This window comes from Gekko japonicus, unplaced genomic scaffold (genome assembly GCF_001447785.1).
Source record: "Gekko japonicus isolate JY-2015 unplaced genomic scaffold, Gekko_japonicus_V1.1 scaffold989, whole genome shotgun sequence".
In the NCBI taxonomy this organism is placed as follows: Eukaryota; Metazoa; Chordata; class Lepidosauria; order Squamata; family Gekkonidae; genus Gekko; species Gekko japonicus.
The window spans coordinates 393,258-418,425 of NW_015167080.1; the positions used below are offsets into that span (position 1 = coordinate 393,258).

The window sequence follows — 25,168 nt, forward strand, 5'->3', positions numbered from 1 at the left end:
ACGTCTAGGGCGTAGTGCCTCATGAAGGTGTTAGGCGTAGCCCATGTAGCGGCTCTGCAAATGTCCATTAGGGGAACTCCCTGGAGGAAGGCAGTGGAAGCTGCAACAGCTCGGGTTGAATGGGCCCTGATAGGGCCAGGCAATGGCTGTTTGGCAATTAGGTAGCAGAGGCGGATGAGACCCGCAATCCACTTTGAGAGGCGCTGAGCCGTGATGCGAGTCCCCAGTCTTGCTGGTGCATAGGAGACGAACAGCTGGGAGTCACGTCTCGTTGGACGGGTTCTGTTTAGGTAAAACAGAAGGGCACGTTTCGCATCCAATGTGTGTAACAGTCTGTCCTCTGAGGATGTCGGAGCCGGGAAGAAATCCGGGAGGAAGACCTCTGCCTGTAGGTGAAATTCTGACACTACCGTTGACAGGAACGAGATGTCAGGTACGAGGCGGACGCCGTCTGGCAAAAAAGACAAGTAAAGGAGTGTCATGTCTGAAGGCCAGTATTTCTCCAACTCACCTTGCTGAAGTGACAGCAACCAGGAAGGCAGTTTTCCACAACAGGAATTTTAGGTCGCAATTTGCGAGTGGCTTAAAAGGTTTCCTGGTGAGTTGGCAAAGGACCAGGGGAAGGTCCCAGGGGACGACAGGAGTTTTGATGGGGAGGATAAAGGTGCAACAGTTCCTTCAAAAAACGTTTAGAGAACAGATGCGAGAACAGTGTGCATCCCTCAACTTGAACATGGTAGGCCGAAAGTGCGGCCAAATAAACCTTTAACGAGGAGTGTGAAAGTCCAGAGTCAGCGAGAGACAGAAGGAATTGAAAACCTTTCTCGAGACCTGCAGAAGTGGCTCGAGGGGCATCGTCACCCAAGGTGGAACAGAATCTCTGCCACTTGTATTGGTACGATTTTTGCATAGTGGGTTTTCTGGAGTTTAGTAAAACGTTCGCTACGCGGGTGGAAAAGCTGTTGACACTACTCTCCAGGCTGTCAACTTCATTTGTGGCACGTTGTGGTATAGGAGAGGGGACTCTGATAGGAACCGGAGGTCCTGTGCTGGAGGAAATTGGTGGTAGACCCCCGCTGACAGGTGGAGGATGGTTGAGAACCATGGTTGTCTCGGCCACCATGGGGTTATGAGGATGCAGTCCGCTCTGTCGCTGATCTCAGAAGCAGGGGTAGTGGAGGGAAGAGGTAGAGAAGTCCTCTGGACCAAGGATAGAGGAGACCGTCCCCTAGAGAGTGTGGGTCCCTGCCACCTCGGCTGCAAAACAGAGGACACTTTTTGTTCGCTCTGGTGGCAAAAACATCGAGATAGGGAACTCCCCACCTGCGGAAGAGTGGGAGAAGGTAGGTTGGGTTCATTTCCCACTCGTGGAGACTTGAGTCCTGCTCGACTCAGATGGTCTGCCTGCACATTCATGTGTCCTGGGATGTGCGTAGCTACCAGGAAGACGTTGTAGCCGATGCAAAGGTTCCATAACTGGATGGCAAGGTTGCAGAGGCGGAGGGAGACAGTGCCCTCTTGCTTGTTGACATAACTGAGGGCAGTGGTGTTGTCCGTGAGGACCGTAACACATTTCCCCTTGATCAGAGGTAGGAAACTGGTGACAGCGAACTGTATTGCAAGCAGTTCCAGGAAGTTTATGTGCCACTTTTATTTCTGAGTGTCCCATTTGTCTCTGACACAAAGACCCATCATGTGGGCACCCCAGCCCGACAGGGAGGCGTCTGTGGTTAGGGTAATTTGGGGTGATGGAGGATGGAAGTGTGCTCCCTGGAATAGATTGGAGGGGACAGTCCACCAAAGTAAAGACTCTCTGATGTTGGGAGGAGGGTTTAGGAAGGTGGAGTGTGTGTCTTTCTTTGGATCGAAGTTGTGGATAAACCATAGTTGAAGGTGACAAATTTTTAATCTGGTAAAGACCAGGACTGACGTAGTAGCGGCCATAAGGCCGAGTAGCCTCTGTATTTGGAAGGCCGTAACTGAAGGCCAGGTACAAATGACGGTGGCTAGGTGTATGATGTCTTCCCCTTTGTTTTGAGGCAGGTAAGCCGTGCAATTGGTGGAATCCAGTAACGCACCAACGTACTGTATTTTCTGGACCGGTTGAACTTGAGACTTTTCTAGATTCACTTGTAGACTCAGGTTTTCCAGGAGGACCAACGCCGGTGTCAACCACGGCATGGATGGTCGATAAGCCCCATAGAGATACCTCAGTTGGCGGTGATCCCACGACAGAGGTGGAGGTGGAAGAATAAAGACTCAAGGAGATCAACTTCTGGAACGGGAGCATCCAGGAGACAGTGCAGTATACTGCCTTTGTGAGCAGTCCCTATAAACTCGCTCATCGATATCGACAGGCTCAGCAAACAGACATGGAGGGTGATGCTGAGTGCTGCTGGAGATATGCCGATTCCGACCTGTACCGATACCGGCATGGGCCTCGGAGACCGTCGATGTCAACGATGGGGAAGGAGAGCGATCTGTGTCTGGGGGGCGACTAAGGAGCTCCAGAGTCTCGATATCGGAGAAAGAACATTTGAGTTGGTGTATAGGAGAGTCCAAAAGTGTATCGGAGTAAGGACGTTCCAGTTGGTGCATAGGGGAGTCCAAGAGTTGAATGGTCGGTATCAGTGGAGGGGCTTGGGCCTCCGGTAGCGATACTGCCGTTGGAGCGGGAGGCACTTTAGGGGCATCACCCAGTGCAGACACCACTACCTTCCCCTTCTTTGCCGCCTTAAGGGACTTAGAGGAGCCCTTCTTTGCGGACTTGTGCTCCTTACCTAGTTTGGCTTTCTTTTTCACCGGCGTGGAAGTGGAGGATTGCGCCTTCGATGTCGGTGATTTCGATGTCGGTTGACCAATATTGGAAGAGGACCTCGATGCCGGAGCCGTCGATGTTGAAGGCTTTCGGAATCCATCACTGAGGGAGGATGTAACACTGACTCTAGTAGCACTACTCTGAGGCGTGCTGCTCGGTTTTTCCTCATCTGGTTAGAAAACCTGGCACAGTGCCGACAAGACTCTGGTCGGTGTGATTCCCCCAAACAAAAAATGCTGAGGGTGTGGCGGTCAGGTGGAGCGAGTTTACTGCCACAACCCTTGAAGTGGTTGAAAAAGCCCCACTTCTTCAGCATTAAATAAGTAAAAAAGGAGAAGAAAGAAGGGGGGAGGGGGGGTAGCCCGAAGGCCACACTGAGGTAAACCGGCAACTTTCCCCTCAGCTGGAAAAAACTGTTTTTTTTTAGTTTTTTAAAGAACAAATGAAGAGAGGCTGAGAAAAGAAAAGAGAACTGAGGAAAAAATCTGAAGAGCCATGAGGTAAATAGTGAACTGATCAGACCGACGAAAGGAAGATGTTTCCAGCGTGGCGGTAAGAAAGGAACTGGCGGGATGTCTGCGCCCACCCCTCTGGGCATGCGTGGTGGGGTTCCTGCACATGCCCGAGGTCTGGGCACGAAAATCCGTTAAAGAGCTTGCTACAATGCCGATCGATCCAGCACATGCACACTAGATCCCATGGGTGTGAAGCACAGAGACCACATCGAAGATCTATTCAAGTGGGTACATCAGAAGTTTGGAAAGCTTTTGGAAAGGGTGGCATCAGTGTTGTCACTGTGGGAACAAGATCTCTGTTGGTGCTGCAGCTCAGTGCACTGACACGATTACTATAATTGACTTCATTAATCCTTAATGTACACTCACTGCCATTAAAGTTTTAAACTGTGAGCTTAATCTGAAGATTACAGTTTCTCTCTGAACCCAAGTGAAAGAGATACAGCCTTTTCAGTGGCAGCCCCACAATATGGAACAACCTCCCCAGGGAGATGTGCCTGACCCCCTCACTTTCGATCTTCCGGAGGCAGGTGAACACAGTTGCATTTAAGACTGCATTTGATGATGCTTATTAGCAGTCCTGATTTATTTATTATTTATATTTGTTTATATCCCACCTTTCTCTCCAACGGTGACCCAAAACGACTTACATCATTCTCCTCTCCTTCATTTTATCCTCACAACAACACTGTGAGGTAGGTTAGGCTGAGAGTGTGTGACTGGCCCAAGGTCACCCAGCAAGCTTCCCCGGCAGAGTGGGGATCTGAACCTGGATCTCCCAAATCCTAGTCTGACACTTTAACCACTACACAACACTGGCTATTTTAAATTGGGAAGAGGGGTGTGTGTTTTTCCCAATGTATTTTATGTGTTTTATCTATGCTGTAAAGCCACCTTGAGCTCCGTAAGGAAGAAAGGGGGCTAATCAATGTTTTCAGTAACTATAAATAAATAAAATAGCTCAGAGGTAAGAAAGAATTGTATTTCATTTTTTTAAAGTTACTAATTTTGTTCCTGGAGGTTATTTTACTTATACTGTGATTTAGATATGTATACCAACATATCTAGAATCATATTAAAATCCTTACAAGAGCAGGATGATATTATATCCCACAAAATTTTGTAAATGGAGTCCTTCTTAGTTCTGGAACCTTGTTCCACATATTAGGAGTCACCAGGGCAAATCAACCATGTACTCCATACCAGTCCAACACTGTGTCATCAGATTCAAATAGTAATGTGACTTTGAGTGACTTGCTGGTGCAGACTGCTTTTTTAGTTGTTGCAGTACCAGGCTTGCCACAATCATTTGAATGATGGTACAGAGAAGCAGAACATTCTTAGAATGAAAATTACGGTTTGATCAAATATGTGCCTTACAGTGCCTGACTTTTTCACTGTTAACATTGAGTTAGATACAGGCCTCCTTTTCTGCCAACAGAATGGCACTTCCCCTTCTTCTGCAAACCCTCACCATGTACTCAAGTAATGTTCTTGGGGACCCCCTGATCACAGGCATATATTTTGGGGGGATGCAGTGGAAGCAAAGAGGTGGGAAAGTGCTTGCGGTACTTCAGATCCAGGCCATTATTTGTAACTCTCTTTATATGATAGTAATCAAACAAACACACAAGCAGACACACATAAACACATCCGTATAGCTACCTAGCTCAGGTTTGTCCAGTAAACTGATAAGAATCCGAAAAGGCTTTAGGTCCTGCATCAACGTGCTCTCCTCTCCATGTCCGTTGATTTGCAAAATTCCCACCATTGCCTGCAAAAGATCACCTTTTAGAATCAAAGACTAAGAAAAAAAACTTAGGCTACAGTGAAAAGCCACACATGTTAGTGTGGTCCATTTTTTCAGACAGAGCTAGGAGATCCGAACATATTCTAGACATTGGGCTTTAACTGGTTCCAACCCAGACAGGATATGTTGCCGGCAGGTAATCATTTGTTCCTATTAATAAATGAGAAATAATTGTATCGGGAGACCACAGATCAGTTCCTCCTCCCTTGTATGCAGGGGTAATTTCATAGAAAAAGAGGAGCTCATTAGCATAACTTATTTGCATATGCCACACACCCTGACGTCACCAGAGGTGTGTCAGAAGGCAATACCCACTTGCTCAGGCTCCACTGGACTGTTTTGGATTGCTAGGTATGGGGGGGGGGGGGAAGGAAACATGAAGATCTGTCCTTGCAGAGGGAGGGAGAAATTGTACCTGAATAAAACTTGGTCTAAAAGGTGTCACTGGACTGTTTTCGACTGGGGGCCAGGGCTCTGCATCTTACCTGGCTACTTCTTGCTCTGACTGAGGGCTGCTGGGAGCAGGGGGTGGGGCTTGTTGCATGTGCCCACCCCCTGGGCTCTTTACTGCCGGAGCTCCGCTCCTGTGCGCTCCTGCAGGAAATGACCCCTGCTTGTACGAAACAGTGACTCTTGCTCTGTTTAAGGACATGATCTTATGACTAGTAGACTTATGAATCAGTCATGAAAAATGGATCGGGTAATGAAAAGCCACAGTTAGGGACCTGGAAATAGGCTGCATGGGCAAAAGTGTGTGTGGGAGGAATCTTATCGCACACCACATATGAATCCCTCAAGCAGGAATTTGAGCATCTTGACCTAACCAATGTCTTCAGTAGTCATGAAAATGTACATTCTGTAGACAAGACCTCATTATCATTTTATGGGGATCAATTAGTTTAATATAAAATTGCATGGAAGCCCAAATCCTAGTGATAATAGAACAGAAAAAGAAATATTGGAAGAACGGAGGATACTGAAGGTACTTTTAAAGGGCTTATTCCAATGACAAGTTATTTCTAACAGTGATTTATGCACAGAAATATTCTAATAAGATACCACAGTTTGCACAAAAGACTTGAATGAATACAGAGCACAGGCCTTTGCTTTCTTGCCCAATCAACCACATTAGTTATGACATTTGCAAATTTGTAGAACAGCAATGTGAGTTGAGTAGTGGTGTACAAACTGCAGTTCCCACTCTTGATCACAACAGGTGACCATGAGCAGTACCAACTAGGCCCTCGTCCACATTGTCACACATGGGAATTATGTCATACATAAAAGATCATACAAACAACATACAGAAAACATGACTACCTGAACTAACATATCCTTGGAGAATGTACTGAAATAATAGGTAGCATGTTCTTCTGGGTTACTGTGTCTTGTGCTTCTAGGCCCTATGATAGCACCATTGTTATCAAAACCTTTAAAGCAAAGAAAATTTGTGTCAGATTAATACAATGCTTAAATAAAATGGTAAAGAACAAACAGGGAGAACAACAGCTTGATTCTACCAACTTACCATTTTGCCGTCCAAATATTGTTGGCAAGAGGAAAGACCATTTTTAAATTAAAATTTTAATAAAGGCAACTAGTCGCATTAAGAGCAAAACGTCAAACTGCTCTCACTCTTATAGGAAATCTGACATTCTACTTCTTGTAAAGGCTAATGAATGCTAGGGTTAATTTTTTTGCTAGCAAAAAGAAAAGGCTTCACAAGAATTAAGACCAAACGTGAACGATACTAAGAATAGCATTTCCACAGGGATTTTATTTTCTTCACATACATTCTTTCAGTAATTCTTACAAAAATTCTGTAAAGTAAACAGTGTTATTATTTCCATATTGCAGAAAAGAAGCTAAGACACAGTGGCTTGTCCAATACTATCTAATGAATTCATTGCTAAGGCAACATTTGAATCAAGTACTTCTGGGATCACAGTGCAATTCTAAAAACATATCCCTAGGAGTAAGCACAAACAAATAGGCCACGACAGGATTCTGAGTGGACCTGCTGTCTTACAGTGACATCCTAAGCAAATTACAACCTTCTAAGTCTACTTAAGAAAGTGGGCTTGGAAGAGTGTAACGCTGCATAGGATTGCTCCTTGAGGCCCAAACTAGATGAGACATTTAACACGTGACCAGCATGAAGACTGGCAAGTCACATTAAAGCTCCATTTTGAAGCACTGCAGGGTCCCAATCCAGATGGGGATTGAAGGCGGGGCAGAAGTGGTCTCATTCTTCCCCTAACCCAAAATGGTCCCGAGGGGGTATTATTTGCCCCATTGTGGGGATGCACATACACATTGACATTTGTGTGGGTCCTCTTATCCTCAGGGGAAGACTTTCAGAGGGATCAGTGAGTGGCAGCAGAAGGGGAACAGCAGGATAGTCCTATCTTGCAAGCTTCATACCGCTTGCAATTTTTTGGACGCAAGCCAATTTATTTAAATACAACTATTTAAAACAGAAAGCAATAAATGTTTGGTCCATCAAATAGTAGTCTGCCGCACCTTCTGCTGAAACGAAGATGTTTTACCAGTTTCTGGAAGGAGCAGATGGAGCTAGCCTAGTATCCTGAGGAAGGGAATTCCAGTCAAGAAGGCCCTGTGTTCCTTGTCCCTATCAGTCTGATTTCAGACAAGGGCAGGAACAATGAGCAAAGCCTTTTCTGAGGATCATAGCAAATGGGGATGCTGATTAAGGTGAATGTTGTTAGTGGCCACACTGTTCAGAAAGTTTCATGAACCATGTTCCACTGACTGCAACTGCAGCTTTATAATTCACAACATTGCTGAAATGTGATTACTCTTGAAGGAAATTGAGGAATTTCAGGAGGTCAAAAAAAGAGATTAGAGACAGACATTCACTACCTGGCATACTTTAATTTTATAAGGGGTCCATAAATTGTTTTCTGGTCAAATTCCAGTTTCTGGTTCTTACTTTTAAAAGCTCTGTACAGTCAGGATCTGGGATGTTTGAGGGATCACTTTGTCCTGTATTAACCTCCTTGATAAAGGGCCTCTAATGCAGATGCTACCTCCATCAGAGACCAGAGAACAGAACATTTACAATGGTGGCCCCGCATCAATGCAATCTGAAATTCCACACCCCCACAGCTTGGCCTGTTTGGCCACGCTGCTGAAATGCTTTATATTTAGGTCAGCACTGAAATAATAGTGCTTAGGAAGTGATGGGACTTTACTAGGACTACATTTTTCCTGCTAATTGAATAAAGCTGTTGATTCACTTACCAATTTATTACTGTATTTTTAAACTGTATTTTCACTCTGCTTTCTTACAAATTCCAAAGCTGATCAAAAATGTTCAAATAAATTACAGTTACAAAAACAAATCCTGCTCTTACCTAGAAGCCAGGCATAAAGCCTTCGATTAAGTGACATGTCTCTGCGCAGGACTACATGAAGAGATGCAGAAAGAATTCTGATCATGTCTGGGCGCGTTGCCTAGAATTGGGAACGTTACACTTTAAACATCAAATAGAAACTGGTATCACATTGAAGGCTTTGGTGGCACAGAAAGAATTCACTTCCCAGAACCCCAAAATTTAGACAGCATGACATCTGGAGCCTAACAAAAAAAGGGCTACTCTTTTTATCTGTCCTTTGTGAAAGGAGCTCAGCAGGCTTCAACCAATGATGACCAAACCTCTACTTGCAGCCCATCTTGTTATATCCAATTTAACTGCAGTAAGTACTAGAAGCAAACCCTCAATAAAATGCAATAAAAATAATCACTGGTGACAACGACATTTTCTCATTAACTGTATTATAAAAAAGAATTTTAAATGCAGAAGAATGAGACAAAATTAATCAGGTACAAGATGTAGTCTGAGCACATGCTTCTTTGTATTAATTTAAAATACTTAATCAAAACAGCTAATCTATGTGTTTTTAAAAGTCTAAGAATGTTAGGGTTGCCAAATGGGGCTGGGGGGCGGGGAACCCCCACTTCGGAGGCCTGATGTCCGCCGTGGTGGAATCGGGCCCCGGGGGGAACCCCGCCCCCGAAGCTGCGTCACGTTGCTGACGTTGGGGGCATGGCTGAGCTCGTCGGGGGGAAAACCATATGGTTTTCCCCCCAATGAGCTCGGCCACGCCCCCAACATCGCACGTCACTTCTGGTGACGTGCTGCCGGCACGCGCATCCATCAAGACCTCCCGGACGCCGGCAAGGCTCCCCTGCTCCAAGGGGTGAGTCGACTTGGCAACCCTAAAGAATGTCTGGACCAGCCTCTCTATATAGTCAGTTATATGACTATTCAAAATTACTCAACAGGGTGTGATGAGCAATTTTTATTTATTTATTTATTTCTATTTTATGCCACCGTCCCCCACAAGCGGGCTCAGGGTGGGTTACAAATTAGAAAGATAACCATATAATTAAAACCATATTTCTGCTAAAAAACAAAACAAACACAATCAGGATGGATTCGCCTCAACAACGGTGCTCAGTTTGGGCTGGTTCCATTTGGGCAGCATTGTCAGCAGGGGAGGCTGAGATAGATTTGGATGTCCGCTGCCTCACCCGAAGACCCGATGGAACAGCTCCATCTTGCAGGCCCTGTGGAATTGTAACAAATCCTGCCAGGACCCTGATCCCAAGAGGGAGCTTGTTCTACCAGGCTGGGGCTAGGACAGAAAAAGCCTTGGCCCTAGTTGAGGCCAGCCAGACATCTCTCTTACTGGCAACAAATGCTACTTATTGCCAAATAATCCTACTTGTATATGTTATACTGAAGGAGGAAACTGTGAACCACAACTTACTGCCTCACAGTGTAATCCTAAACAGAGTTACTCCTTTCTAAATCCACTCAAATCAATGGGGCTGAGAACAGTGTAACTCTGTTTAGGATTGCACGAATGTAATGCTTCTTGCTTGTGTTCATTCTCTTCCTCCTGTTCCCATTCTTTCATACGAAAAATGCTAAGATTCATAGCATTCTTTTTTATTTTTAAAATTTTTTATGCACTGCTTCATAATAAAGTCCCTGAAGTACCTTACAAAAAATCCAGTAAAATATAATAAATTATCAATGAATATTCACTCACAACAAAATTATTAAAATTATCCCAGTATAACCCGAGGCTTAAATGAGCGGCCGTAGCACCACCACAAAAAAATGGTCAAGAAGATAAAAGGGGGAAAATAGATCATATTATATAAATCAGATATTACCTACTGCTGATAGTTCACTGGGTTTCTAAAATGGAACACAGTAGGTGCCATGAAAACAAATGCATTACCTCAGCTTTATTGGCCAGATCCAGTAACCTCTACCTGAAGCAGGAAGTTGATGCATGCACAGAAGTTCTCCATTCACTGGAGAAAGCAAATTTGGTCCCCCCCCTTTTTTTTGCATGCTCACTGTCCTGGATCAAGATGTATCATGTTAAAAACTTCAGTGGTTTTCAAATCATATAGAAAGTAAATCTATGCATTTTCAGAATCTTTTATAATACCTCCAGCAAACCGCAGGCAATCTTTTATAATGTTAATGCTGGAAGTCACTAACTGGTTAAAATAGCATGAGGACTTGGATCCAAAGGGCTGTACCCCATGGACACTTCAGTTCCCGCTTTCCCTAGCAGCTCCCGTTGCATCCATTCAAAGCCAGATGACCCACCACGTGCTCTTTTACTTCAGTCGAAAGGGAAAATTGGCTCTCTTTGCAGCGCTGTCACATACACTGAATAATGAACTTTCTTATAGATATTTTTTCAATGCACTTTAGCAACTGTTTGCAAGTGGGTTTTGCCATTCTGCACAGCAAAATCCAGTTGCAAAGGGCACTGAAAATGAAATTATTCAGAATGTGTGAAAGTGCCTTTCTTTGGAAGCTCTCCCTACACACATAAGACACTCTTTGGACCCCAGCAGAGATATTTCAGGATGATTAGGAGCTGTTTTCAGACGAACACAGCCTAAGAGTGGGTCTATTCACTGGATGACGCTATTTTCAAATGGGGAGATCTTAAAGTGTGGCTGAAGTTTGCATACATGAATACTGCACAAACACATATACGTATACTTACACGCACAAACACACAGAGATTAGTTCACTGAGTATTTATTCATTTTACCTGACTCATATGGAACGGAAAACAGAAGAGTATCAGGTCCAGTGTGCTTCTCTGTACTAAGACACTAGAATCCTGCACTGAAGTGCTTACCGCTTCTACCTGAAATAAAATCGCCATTAAATACAGGTATAAGCAGCAATGCTGCTTTGCTTGTTTTCAAACAGATGCAGACATACGTATTTTATCTGTGTTGGGGAGGGGACATGGTTCAGTGGTAGAGCATCTGCTTTGCTTGCAGAATGTCCCAGGTTCAATCTCCACCTCCGGTGAAATACATCAGATGAAAGACATCTGCCCGAGACCCTAGAGAGCTGCTGCGCGTCAGGGTAGACAGCATGGACCCTGACAGACCAGTGGGCTGGCTCAGCAAAATTCACCTTTTTTGTGCAATTGCATGTGTATGTGTACGTGTAATTATAAAAAGCGATGTTTAAAATGAAAAGAACAGAAAAATATGTAGCCCAACTGATATCAAATTATGTAACACAAAAAGACACAGATAATGGATTGGCTCTTATCACACATGAGCATAGGGGTTTCTGGAGGCAGATATTCCCCATCTTCCCTCTCCATCCTGAACAGAACGTCATGTAGCAAGGGACCCTGAAAGAAAGAAGGCGAATCAGAAGAAACCGTTCCCTTTCCCTCTTGCAATGGCAGAGTGGGGTCAGTTTCACCCAAGAAAGTCCTCATGTTGCATGGCATTTTGTCCATGAGGATCGCCTAACCCTCAGCTGCTGGGGAAGATGAGAAGACTGGGTGTGGACAATGGGCTCCAACACCTTACCCTTAATATCTCAGCTCTCATGTCAAACACTGACAAAGTTTGTTGGTCTTAAAGGTGCCAGTGGACTCAAACTTTGTTTCCGACCAACGCTGCTACCCACCTGGATCTACGTCAAACACTGGAAAATGTTACTTTTTGGCAGCCATCAGCTAAAGTTAAGCATAGTGTGGCGTAGCAATTAGAGTGTTGGACTAGGATCTGGGAGACCCAGAATGAAATCCCCACTCTGCTGTGGAACCCTGCTCGGTGACCTTGGGCCAGTCACACACACACACACACGTTAATCCACCTCACAGGGTTGTTATGAGGATAAAATGGAGAAGGGAAGAATATTGTAAGGTACTTTGGGTTCCCTTTGAGTCAAAAAGTTGGGTTTAAATTAAGTAAAAACCCCCCAAAAATAAAGTTCACTGATTTCCATAAAAAAGATTTAGGCATAAATTTAATGTAAATTAAATTTTGGCCTATGATTCAGCTCAATAAACGATGTAATTCCTCAAATATTCTCAGAATTTGAAAAACATTCAGCCGCTGCTATAAAATACATCAGATTTATTTCTTTAGGCAATGAGGACCAAGAGATTATGGAAGCAAATTACTGGGACTGGGAAATGGCATAAAATTCAACTTTACTGGCTCTTACCATCAATTCAATGTCACTGCCTATTATGTAAAGCTGGTCTTCCATGGAAAGCTTCCTGTTCAGATGGGAGAGGACATAAGTAATTCCAGGCAGCCGAACAGCAGGACTTGTCAGAAGGCTACCCCAGAGCGCACTGTAGAAAGCTGATTGGTCCACTGCAGCTGCTACTTTCTCCAGCAGAGTGTTGGTTCTGCAGCACAAGGAATAAGAAGCGAGCAGAAAAATGAAAAGTCCAGAGGGGGGACAGGACAGTCTTATCCTCACACAAACTGGTGGAGTGGAACAAATTTTCACCAATACAAAACAAAGCCAAAAGCAACCAGAAAGAAAAGAAAACTTCTCAGTAAAGGGGCTGGCATCTATTCCCCATTACTATTTATGTGAAAGTTGGACAGTGAAGAAAGCTGACAGGAAGAAAATTGATTCATTTGAAATGTGGTGTTGGAAGATAGTTTTATGGATACCATGGACTGCCCAAAAGACAAATAAGTGGGGTTTTGATCAAATCAAGCCTAAGTTCTCCCTAGAAGCTAAAATTAATAAATTGAGGCTTTTGTACTTTGGTCATATCATGAGAAGACAAGACTCATCTGAAAAGAGAATAAATAATGCTAGGAAAAGAGGAAAACCCGATAGATGGATTGACTCAATAAAGGAAGCTATGGTCTTTAGTTTGCAAGACCTGAACAAGGCTATTAACAATAGGACATTTTGGAGGTCATTAATTCATAGGGTCGCCATATGTTGAAAGCAACTTGACAGCACTTATCACCCCGCCCCCGAGAAATGATTAGGCTCCTGCTAGCTATGACAAATAGTTTGCTTTTGACTGCCACATTAGAACCTGATTTGTGAAACTGAAAGGAGCTTCATAAGCATTTTACTGTGCCAGCCACTTATAATTGTTTCAAATAGGGTTGCCAAGTCTTACCTGCTGCTGGAGCGGGGGGCTCCCGGCTTGTTCCCGGAGCGCACGCGCGCCGCAACCCCGTCACCCGAAAGTGACGCGACCATGCCGGGCACGCTGGGGGCAGGGCCAAAACCATCCGAGGGGGAAACTCCAGATAGGGTTGCCAACTCCAGGTTGGAAAATTCATACAGATTTGAGGGGTGGACCCTGGAGAGGGTGAGGTTTGAGGAGGGGTGGGACCTCAGACAGGCACAATGCCATAGACTCCACCCTCCAAACCAGCCATTTCCTCCTGGTGCCAGTGTCCAGGTGAGGGGTAGAGATCACTCAAAATTACAACTGCTCTTCAGGTAGCAAGAGATCAGCTCCCCTGGAGAAAATGGCTGCTTTGAAGGGTGGACTCTATGGCATTGCACCATGCTGAGGCCCCTCCCCTCCCGAGACCCCGCCCTCTCCCGGATCCACCCCCAAAGTCTCCAGGTATTTTCCAACCCAGACCTGGCAACCCTAAACCAATGACATTCCCCAAAAGTGCCATACGGTTTTGCCATGATGTTAGAGGAAAAATAAGCCCTTTTGGGATTACAGCAACTGGAGGTGACGCCACTTCCTCCCAAAAATTTCTCCCACCGCTGCACTGGGTAGCAGTGGGGGACTGAAGTAGGGTTGCCAACCTCCAAACGGGCCCTGGAATTTTCCTAGAATAATGAGTAATTTCCAGACTACAGAGACAAGTTCCTGTGGATAAAATGGCAGCTTCAGAGGGTGGACCTTACGGTATCATATCCTGGCCGAACTTCCTCCCCTCTCTCAACTCTGCTCTCCAAAGTCCCCACCTCCAGATCTCCAGGAATTGTTCTACCTAGAATTGGCAACCCTAGGCAGGAAGTTTCTGATCACCCTGGTGCACAAGGCCCCCGAAACCTGTACATTTTCCCAGTTAAAATATATAATCAGAAAAAAGGTTGAATATATGTTTCACTTAACTGTTCTAGGTAATTAGTTGATTTGCTAAAATGGAGAGGAGACAATGTTGTAAGCCACTTTGGGTCCCACTGGATGGGGATGTGGAGTAAAAATAAAGCAAATAAATATATAAATAAAATGTTGATTTCAGAGTTCTGTGGATCCTGAATGGAGGAGCCCTTAATGATACATTACCCACAGCAAAACCAGATGTTAATGTCAATGTTTTATAAAGTCTGATCTCCTTGTAGAGAAAGCAATATGTTGCAATATCACATCATATCAATAGACAATTACATTTTCTGTCCTTTCTCCAAGGACCTCAGGGTCCTTGGTCCTTTGTTCTTCATGCGAACCAAATCTCCAATAGTCATTCAGGAGCCTTTCCAGGCAAAAGCCCAACTTAGCCCCAGCCACTTCCTAAAAACACTTAGTGGGCACCAGAAAAGGTGTTGGCAGGCACCATGGCATCCCCAGGCACCATGCTGGGGCCCCCCGCTCTAATTACTATGTCACACTGGTTCTCCTGGAAAAATTCACAGTATGCAAGTTTTTAAAATATATTACACTGACCTACAGCCTTACCTCTCATAATACTCTGACCCCTCTTCCAAGCCAGGAAGGATCCCAGTTAACAAACCCTGCAGGCCTGGTTTCAGCGTTTTGCCCAAAGGAAGATAATACACTTCATACAGACTGAGTAATGCTGGCTTGACAGACATAGCAGCATTGGCAAGAAGAGGAAACAACCCAGAACTGTGAACATAAAACACAGATACATGAGGTTAATATGGCAGGCTTTTGAAGCCTGCTTCATATTATAATTCTCACCACATGGAAATAATTACTAAAAGCGTATGGTGGCTGCCTAGGAGTACAATCCTAAGAGCAGCGACACCTTTCTAAGTCTACTGTAGTCAATGGGCTTAGAAGGCTGTAACTTTGCTTAGGATTGCACTGTCATTCATATACACAGGATACACACAGAGTCAGTGCTTGCAGCTGGCATCCCATCAGATACTGCTTCCTTGCCCTCTGGGGCCTCTTGAACTCTTGCAAGAATTCTGCCCCTAGGGTTATTTATGTGACAGCTGCAGTAAGCCACAGCATTTCATGCTTCAATTTAATAATCTGTTAATACCCCTATTAAAATGGAAACAATTCTAACAGTTTATCTAAAAGCCAGCTTGGATTTTGCTGCTATAACTGGCAAAGAAAATTACAAAGAAAAAACATCAAAAAGTTAATGAATATTACTAGGAAAAAATTATTTTAAAAAAATCATGATAAGGAAGTGGTTCTAGTTTCTATGATTTTAGGCACAATTTCCTTGTATTTAGCTATTTTATTCAAATACAAATCAGCTTAAATATGTTTTTTTTACCAAAACAGCTATCTCTCTGTATTCATTTGTAGCTTTTCAGATCTCTTTGATTCCATTTCTTTCTATAGAAAAAAATTAAAATCTTTCATTTTTGCTATGCTAGTGCCAGTTCTCACTGCTAAATTCCTTCTTGCAATCAGGTATACACAACTGCAAACAGAGAAAGATTAGTGCCAACCAGTCTGCACATGTCATAAGCCAGCAGCCACATATGTAACCACAATTGCTGAAATAATAGCAGCTACTACATATTTATTTATTTATCCTTGGATTTATATCCCGCCCTACCCCGAAGGTTGATACTAACCTTTTCTCATGAGGTAACATTGGCAACAACATACCCATGTTCATAATTGTATGGAGGAGTTCAGCAGTTTCAATGAATCCCTGGAGACATTCACATTATTGACCAAACTACTACAAATGCTTATGTTTGGAAAACTAATGCAGTTTGACAGCACATGGAGTTATTTATTTTTTAGATCCCACTTTTCTCTCCCAGGGGCACCCAAAGTGATGTATCACATAATTCTCCCCTCTCCACTTTATCCTCACAACTGCAACCGTGTGAAGCTGGTCAAACTGAAAGGGGGTGCCAGCTCCAAGGTCACCCAGCAATAGGGTTGCCAGCTCCAGGCTGGGAAATACCTAGAAATGCTGGAGGGCAGGGTTTGCAGCATAATGCCACAGAGTCCAACTACCAAAGGGGCCATTTTCTCCAGTTGAAGTGATCCCTGTTGCCTGGAGATCAGTTGCAATAGCAGGAGAGCTGGAGATTGGCAACCCTACCCGGCGAGTTTCAATGGACAAAACGGGGATTCGAGCCAGTTCGTCCCAGGTGTGAGTCCGATGCTCTCTACAACAGTATGAAGGGATAAAGTGTCCTCTGTGAGTATAGATACAGGCTTGGATTCAGTGGGGCATTTCTTGTCTGTGAAGTGTGACTTTCTCACCTCCCCATCCAGGTGCAGCCCAAAATGCCCCTCTGAAATGCCTCTCCTGGGGGACAGAGATTGTGGGACAGAGGCATACAGTAAGCAAATAGGCTATGCTTGGTGGGCAGAAAATCCTTCCACCCACAGAAATGCTCTGTTGTATTCAGACTTCTGCTGTATCCAAGCTTGCTGGATGGCTGAACAATTATAAATAGAGATGGGCACTTTCCAGATTTTGCCCCAGACCGAACCGAACTAAACTCATTCCAAGATCGGTTCTCAAACCGAACTGTGGCCGGTTTGTGAACTGGTCCAGATGCAGAAGAGACCCCCGGGGGTCTCGGGGGGCCAAATTCTCAGCATAATTCCAGCTCCCTCTCCTCGACATGCCCACCAAGTTTGGTCTCTCTTGGACTTCAGAGAGCCAAGCTACAGGCCCCCAAAGAGACAATGCCTTTCAATGAGATGTCACCCCTGCCGGTTCGGGAGCGACCAAAACTGACGCAGATGAGCTAGAGGCCTCCAACCAGCACAGGCCATCCCTGTCGGGTTTAGGGGGTACAAGTAGTAGGTTGGACTTCAGGAAAGCAAATTTTGACAAACTTAAAGTTATGCTGGGTAGGATTCATTGAAGGATCTAACACTGTTAATTAAGAATGAATGAACAAAAAGGTTAAGATTAACATTCAAAATACAATGAAAATGTCAGCACTTTTACCTGTATAGGAAGAGATCTTTGGCCAGACGCTTGGGCCCAATGATTTTGAAGATAATCTCATACGTCTCAAGCGCCTTCCGGTGCACCCCACCCGGTAAGGCAGGATGAAGGCACTGTGCAAGGCGCTTTCCTACAGTCAGCTTTTTCGGAACTACTTGATACTTTGCATTGTTATGTAGAACCTAACAAGGAAAATTTCAGTTCATTTTAAGTGCTCTAACAACCCATCTCACAAAGAAAAAGAAAAAACCTTTTATACAGTTGTGTCCATATAAACATAGGATAAATGATGAATTAGAATTAATGATTTACCACAACTCTAACACAGCATAATATATCCCTGATTATTAAACTGCCCTGTTGCCTAGGGCACACAGAAAAAGTAAACAAGAGTACAAAATTCATTCACTGTAGGTCAAATAGCATATGAACAAACGTAGATGAGAACATACTGGAACAAAATAACACTCCAATTATCAAAATAAGCAGGGCAGTAACCAGAGATGCCAGACATGGCCTGGCAACTGGTGGAAGAGGGGGGAGGCGGGGATTTCTGCACTGTGGGGAAGTGCAGTTGGCATCCTCAGCACAATGACACTCCAGAAGTGATGTCATCACGCCAGGTGTTTATGTGAATGTGTGATGCTCTAGCATTGCCCAAAACTCTATGGTTTAACTACAGTCATACCAGAAGTGACACCGTCACACCAGGGATGCCAATTGCAACTCCCCTCCCATGTTGTCTGGGAATTTCCTCCTGCCAGCAGGAAACTACAAATTATGAGAGATCACGGGAGAAGCTGACTGTTTATAACTAGACCTTATAAAGATCTTTAACAATAATAGAAACCAAAGAATTTTACAGTACATGTAATTCTTCTATATTGAATAAAACGCTTAGGTCAAATACCAGTCCATGTAGTCACTCTGAATTTCCATTTGTCAACTTCTTCAACTGTTCAATGTGACAATCCCTCCTATTTGTGTTGTAAGCATCAGTCAAAGACACAATCTTTCTCGACTTCTATTAACAGCACATCCCTGGCTCCGTGTCAGGGATTTCTGCACTGTGGGGTGGTGCAGTTGGCATCCTCAGCACAATGACATTCCAGGAGTGATGTCATCACGCCAGGTGTGTATGTGAATGTGTGATGCTCCAGCATTGCCCAAAACTCTATGGTTTAACTACAGTCATACCAGAAGTGACACCGTCACACCAGGGATGCCAATTGCAACTCCCCTCCCATGTTGTCTGGGAATTTCCTCCTGCCAGCAGGAAACTACAAATTATGAGAGATCACGGGAGAAGCTGATCAACCAATACAAACAACCGTAATATAGTTACTAAGAACAATTTTATGTAAATTTATATGCAAATCTCTTATATTACTTATTTATTTATTTTATTTGATTTATACCCCGCCCTCCCCGCAATGCGGGCTCAGGGCGGCTTACAGGTGGCAACGCCAATATAAAACAAATTTAAAAACATTTATAAATCCCACAATACAAAAACATTCTTAACAATTATTTGACTAGAGTGCTCTAGGCCGTCGATATGATGGCTGAGTGTGGGGGATAGTTGGCACCAGGGGTCATTTCGTAGAAAAAGAGCTAGGGGGACTAGAAACCAAAGAATTTTACAGTACATGTAATTCTTCTATATTGAATAAAACGCTTAGGTCAAATACCAGTCCATGTAGTCACTCTGAATTTCCATTTGTCAACTTCTTCAACTGTTCAATGTGACAATCCCTCCTATTTGTGTTGTAAGCATCAGTCAAAGACACAATCTTTCTCGACTTCTATTAACAGCACATCCCTGGCTCCGTGTCACTGGGATGTCTTAAAAACCCGTTTCCTCTCTTCTTCAGGGCAAATTCTGCAGCAGAGGGATCTCATAAATCCTCTGTTTGACAATTCAGTAAACTCCACTCTGTGAAACGGCCAGCTAACTTGTGGAATTTCTGATCTCATCAGGAGCCAGCACTGGCTACAGCTCCTCATTCTGTACAGACTTGACAACAAGTTCAAGTTTGTTTTTCTGTGATGTGTATGAGACTGGGCCCAGTCAGACAGAACTCTACCTGTATTCCCTTTCCTCCATAAAGTGAGGATAAAAGCCCATCCACACACTATATAATTTACTAACCAATTTCCTTTTGTAATTAAAGTAAGTGTGTGAAAATTTAAAATCAAATGTGTAGATGAGAGGACCAATTTCCTTTTGTAATTAAAGTGTGTGAAAATTTAAAATCAAATGTGTAGATGAGAGACATGGGTGGGGCTATGGCTCAGTAGTAGAGCATCTTCTCTGCATACAAAAAGGTTCCAAGTTCAATCCTTGGCATCTCTGCTTTAAAGAATCAGTTGTGGGTGATGTGAAAAATCTATTCTCGAGAACCTGGAGAGTCAAGGTCAGTTTGCGTAGTAGACAATACTGATCCTGATAGAGTGACGGCTTGATTCGATATAAGGCATCTTCATATATGCTCTTTTCTTCAACACAAAAATCTATCCTCTCAGAATTTTACCACCACTAGGTAAAGCAATAACTGGGCTTTTAACTAAGCTGCCAGATCACTCTCCAAATAATTTTTCAGGAAAATATCTAGACCAGAGATGTCAAACTCATTTGTTATAAGGGCCTCATCGGACATAAATGTCACTTTGTGGGGCCAGGCCATGCGTACCATAAAATGTAACATGATGTACTAGAGATATAAACTTTATAAAGGTGATTTCAGATGACAAATTGCAATAGCAGGTGTGATTGATGTGATATGCAGAGGGGTTGTAGGCATGGAGATACCAGCATTGGTAATGAGACCGGAAACCTAGGTCTCAGTTCCGTCCAGGGGGATGCAAAGAATAAATGGACATCAGTCTGACATTACAAACCACAACATTAAAAAAACAGTGGGTGAACATTTAACCTTCCAGTACATTCAATTGCTGATTTAAGAGTAGCAGTTCTCTTACAAAGGAATTTCAAAGGGAGATTAGAAAGGCTGCTGAATTGAAACTGATAATGAAGCTCAATGCATCCTCCAGGACTGAATTGGTTTCCTGTCTGATTACCAATGCCTGCTATTGTCATTTGGCATCTGAAATCACTCCATTCTCCAAGATATGAGGATCTATGGACTCAATCTAGCTGTATCTGAAGATGTGAGCAGTGACTGTGTTGGTAATTAGGGATTCCCTACTGAGAGGGGTAGAAACTAAAGTGTGCCGACTGGACTTGTCGTCACGAGAGGTATGCTGTCATTAGGTGTCATTAGGATACGTTTGGATTTCTGGGCCATGGCTTACACTTTTAAGATGAAGCTTTCCTATTGGGAGATGGTTTGCACCTCACGAGGGTAGGAAAAAATGTGTTTGGAAACAGCCTTGCAAACCTAATAAGGAGAACTTTAAACTAAATCCTGTGGGGGAGAGACAAAAATGCAAAGCCAATAACTGGGGATAAGAACTCTAAAGTTTTGCAGGGAGTGGCATGTATGCTAGATAACATTAACTCACATGTAAGTACAGAAACGACAACCTAAGGGTGCATAAAACATGGATTCCAATGTCTCTACACTAATGCGCAGAGTATGGGAAACAAGCAGGAGTAAGTTGAAGTCCTAATACAGGAAGGGGACTATGACCTAATAGGCATTACTGAAACTTTGTGGGATGACACTCACAATTGGAATATTAGGACCGAGGGGTATAACTTATTTAAAAGGGACAGACAAGGAAGGGTGGAGGAGTTGCATTATATGTAAAGGAGGTATATACTTGTGAGGAAATACGTGAATCTGAGCATGAAAGTCCAGTTGAGAGTCTCTGGGTAAATATACAAGGAGTAAGAAATAATACTGATATCATGGTGGGGGGTTCTGCTATAGACCACCAAGCCAGGCAGAGGATTTGGGTGAGACACTCCTACAACAGATTACAGAGTTCTCAAAGAGATGGGTAGTCATGGGTGATTTCAATTACCCGGATATCTGTTGGAAGTCCAACTCTGCTAAAAATTAAAGGTTCAATAAATTCCTGACTTGTCTTGTTGACAACTTTATTTTTCAGAAAGTGGAGAGGGAAACAAGAGGATCTGCTATCTTGGACTTGATTCTTACCAACAGGGAAGGACTGGTTGATGAGGTGAAAGTACTGGGCACCCTGGGTATTAGTGACCATGTAATTTTGGAATTTACAGTCTTGGGGAAGATAAAAGCTGTACATAGACATATAGGTTGGACTTCAGGAAAGCAAATTTTGACAACCGGCTTTGCCTGGTGGTAACTTTAATTTCCAGAAAGTGGAGAGGGAAACAAGAGGATCTGCTATCAGAAAGTGGAAGGAGGGCCTTATAACCAAGGATGAATACAAACAACCAGTGCTTGTATAGAGAGAGTTTGGAAAGCTAAAGCTCAGTATGAACCTAGGCTAGCGAGAGACGCTAAAAACAACAAAAAAGAATTCTTTTCTTATGTTCAAAGTAAGAAAAAGAGCAAGGACACGTTAGGCCCATTGCAGGGACAGGAAAGTGAAATTGTAACAGGTGATGAAAAGAGGGCAGAACTGCTCAATTCCTACTTTTCCCTGTCTTCTCTTGCAAGGGAAATGGTGCTCAATATGGCAAAAACAGAACTCATGATGAGGGAAGGGAGTTGCAGCCTAGGATCGGCTTAGGGGTAGTACATAAACACCTAGTTTCTTTAAATGAAATGAGGTTTTCAGAGCCAGATGAGTGGCATCCAAGGGTACTAAAAGAACTTGCAGATGTAATTTCTGAGCCTCTGTCCATTATTTTTGAGAATTTTGGGAGAACAGGTGATTCTATGACTCACGAAAGCTCATTCTCTGCCACAAATTTTCTTAGGTGCTATTGGATTCTTGCTCCTTTCCTCTAATAAAGACTGCAAGCTGTGCTGTTAGGTTTCTCCCCCCCCCCTTTCATCTGTTTAAACTGGAGAGAAGGGGCCCTCTCTCTAAGTGAAATAATCTGTTGATTTCAGAGGGGGCAAAATAAGTGCTAGTGCATCAAAAGCAAAGGGGGAGTGAAGAAAGGCAGCCAGAGAGGCGGACATGTTGAACTGGAATATATGGAACCATAAACGTATTTTAAAATACTTAGCCATCTACTTCCAGTCATTAAACAATGGAATCCAGTCCAAGTGTTCCAATTCCTAATCAGGGTCACATAGGCAGTGAGAAATCAAATCTAAGAAAAAAACCATTTAAGAATAAGCCAAAATAATTATTTCCCCTTATCCCAATGTGCCCATTCCCTTTAACACACGTGTGTGTGTGTGTGTGTGTGTGTGTGAGAGAGAGAGAGAGGGGGAGGGGGCTGTGGTCACACGCATCAGCTGAAGCGGAGGGGAAGCAAAGCTATTTCCTCTGGAGGAATATGACATGCAGTTGTGAGATCACACCTCCCTTTGTAGCTCAGCCCATCGCTGTGTGATCAGACGCAACAGTGGGTGAGTTAGGGTGGGTTTTTTTGCTATTTATTTCCCATGTGCATAAATGAGGAATCACATCTCTGCACTGAGGGCTCCCTATTGGGTATGCGGTGATGCATATACTGCAAAGGGGGGGGGATGGCACTAAGCCGGGATGGAATGATCAAACCATCCCGATAGCATGAGAGCATGCTTGCGCGATCAGACAGGGAAAAGTCCATCCATGGCCTGCTGGAACCCATTAGAGCTGGACTTTGCCCAGTGTCTTTTAACTCCACTTCTCTGGCGGAGCAGCATGGGTTGCCGACAACTGCAGGATGCTTCCCAGATGTTGCAGTCTGATTGTGCCCTTTAGATCCATCAGGCATTCACAGCTATGTTGGATCGCAACCTAGGGTTGCCAAGTACCTCTCGCTGGAGCGAGGGACTCCCGGCTCTTTCCTGGAGCGCGCGCGCACGCACCGCAACCACATCACCCAGAAGTGACGTGATCACGCTGGGCACACTGGGGCGGGGCCATGACCATCCGAGGGAAAACCGTAGAGTTTTCCCTCGGATGACCGTGGCCGCGCCCCCAGCATGCCTGGCATGGTTGCGTCACTTCCGGGTGACGTGCACGTCACGTACTTTGGGGGTGGGGTTCCCCCCGGGGCCCGATCCGCCGGCAGCGGGGTACGGGCCTCTGGGGCGGGGGTTTCCCCGCCCCCGGGGGGACTTGGCAAGCCTATCGCAGCCCAAGTCTCAAAGAAACACAGCAGAGCAAGGTGATCTCAATGTACATGAATATTTATACCTGAAATGAAACTTTGCTGGCCTTAAAGGAGCCATGGTAGTCAGGCTTTGCTCTTTCTCCTGTACAAGCACTCACTTATGCTTTCCCTCCCCCACCCTTCCTCTCAAAGGAGAAGAGCTCAGCCAATGGAGGGAAGGGAGACTTGGCTTGGTTCTGTCCTGCATGAAGCAGGAACCAGAAAGAGGGAGCTGGGCAAAATCGAGCTGCAATGCAGTGGCGGCGGCAGCCCCTGAGAAGGAAACAACAGAGAGCCAGTTGCTCATGGGCCAGATCTGACCTGTGGGCTGTATGCTTGACACCCCGATCTAGACCCTAAACTTCTTGCAATAAATTAAATCACTTTCAATTTCTCCTCAAAGCTTTACACATTTTTCACCCAGTCCTTCTAATCTCCATCTCCATCATACCTTGTTTAGCTTCCCAAGTGATGAGATTAAATCGGCCCACTCACTGGAGTACTCAAAGCTTTTCAGGGCCTTGTCAACAGCTGCCACATAGTTCCTATACTTGGAGTCAGCCAATAGCTCCAGCTCCTCTGCATTCATTCTCCCGCAGAGTTCCACTACAGACCAGATTGCATTTCATGTAGTCATGAGCTGAAAAACAGGGAACAGTGGTTTTAATTTCCCCAAATCACAATCTCATGGTTTCAGAATGCCAAGCCTATGGACAAATTAGACACAAGAAAGTAGAAGTCTGCAAATCCATTATCAAGTTAGTCTTTCTGGAATCTGGGGGTCTTCATTTCTGTGTGGAAAGCTTCACAAAATATCTTGTTAGTTAATAAATATTACAATGAAGAGGACTGAATTCCAGGAGAATATCATCATTTTGTAAATGCTGTTAGACCTACAATTGCACTCACTGAGATGAACAAAATCTTCCAGCCATGAATTGTAACCCTCCTAGATAACTAATATTTCTGGAAATTTTCACAGTGTGAAAAAAATCTGGTAAAAAAAACCACACAGAAATTTGGGGAAAAATCGATATAGAAGCAATACTTCTCTATCAAACCTAAATTCATTTTACTGACTTAACAACATATAATGCATCATTTATAACTTAGTGAGCATATAATTGTACTATTTGTCACAGTTATGAAGTTTAAAGGTATCAATGTTTTCTATAAGAAAAACTGCTGATATACCCAGGATTTGACAGAGAGCTACAAACTGTTGCACCTTATGTTACCTTAGTACATGCGTCTTGATTTTTGTCTTCTGAGAATTAAGAAAAACTATGTAGGACTCCCAACGTATTTGGATATTAAGCTAATTAGAGCACTGAACTCTTCAATAATGTATTATCATTAA

At 43.9% G+C, this 25,168-nt stretch overlaps 1 protein-coding gene across 1 annotated transcript; it reads right to left on the minus strand.

The window, feature by feature from the left end:
- Nucleotides 1–2,268: 2,268 nt before the first annotated feature.
- On the minus strand, nt 2,269–24,397 carry LOC107111777 (protein dopey-1-like). Its single transcript, XM_015412807.1, has 10 exons — nt 24,260–24,397; nt 17,601–17,782; nt 15,149–15,319; nt 12,688–12,877; nt 11,258–11,356; nt 8,521–8,620; nt 6,464–6,573; nt 4,999–5,107; nt 2,803–2,904; nt 2,269–2,660 (listed from the first exon to the last, which is right to left on the minus strand). Exons 1-10 carry the CDS (start codon nt 24,395–24,397, stop codon nt 2,269–2,271), a joined length of 1,593 nt encoding a protein of 530 aa, XP_015268293.1.
- Between the last annotated feature and the right edge of the window lie 771 nt (nt 24,398–25,168).

What these genes read in the sequence shown, in the direction of transcription:
- LOC107111777 (XM_015412807.1), bottom strand. Translation starts at nt 24,397, where the DNA reads ATGAATGCAGAGGAGCTGGAGCTATTGGCTGACTCCAAGTATAGGAAC. An exon ending in GCAGTGACATTGAATTGATG is followed by an intron (nt 11,357 to 12,687) that starts GTAAGAGCCAGT and finishes ATTTTATTTCAG; the next exon opens with GTAGAAGCGGTAAGCACTTC. An exon ending in CCAAGGATATGTTAGTTCAG is followed by an intron (nt 5,108 to 6,463) that starts GTAGTCATGTTT and finishes GATCTTTTGCAG; the next exon opens with GCAATGGTGGGAATTTTGCA.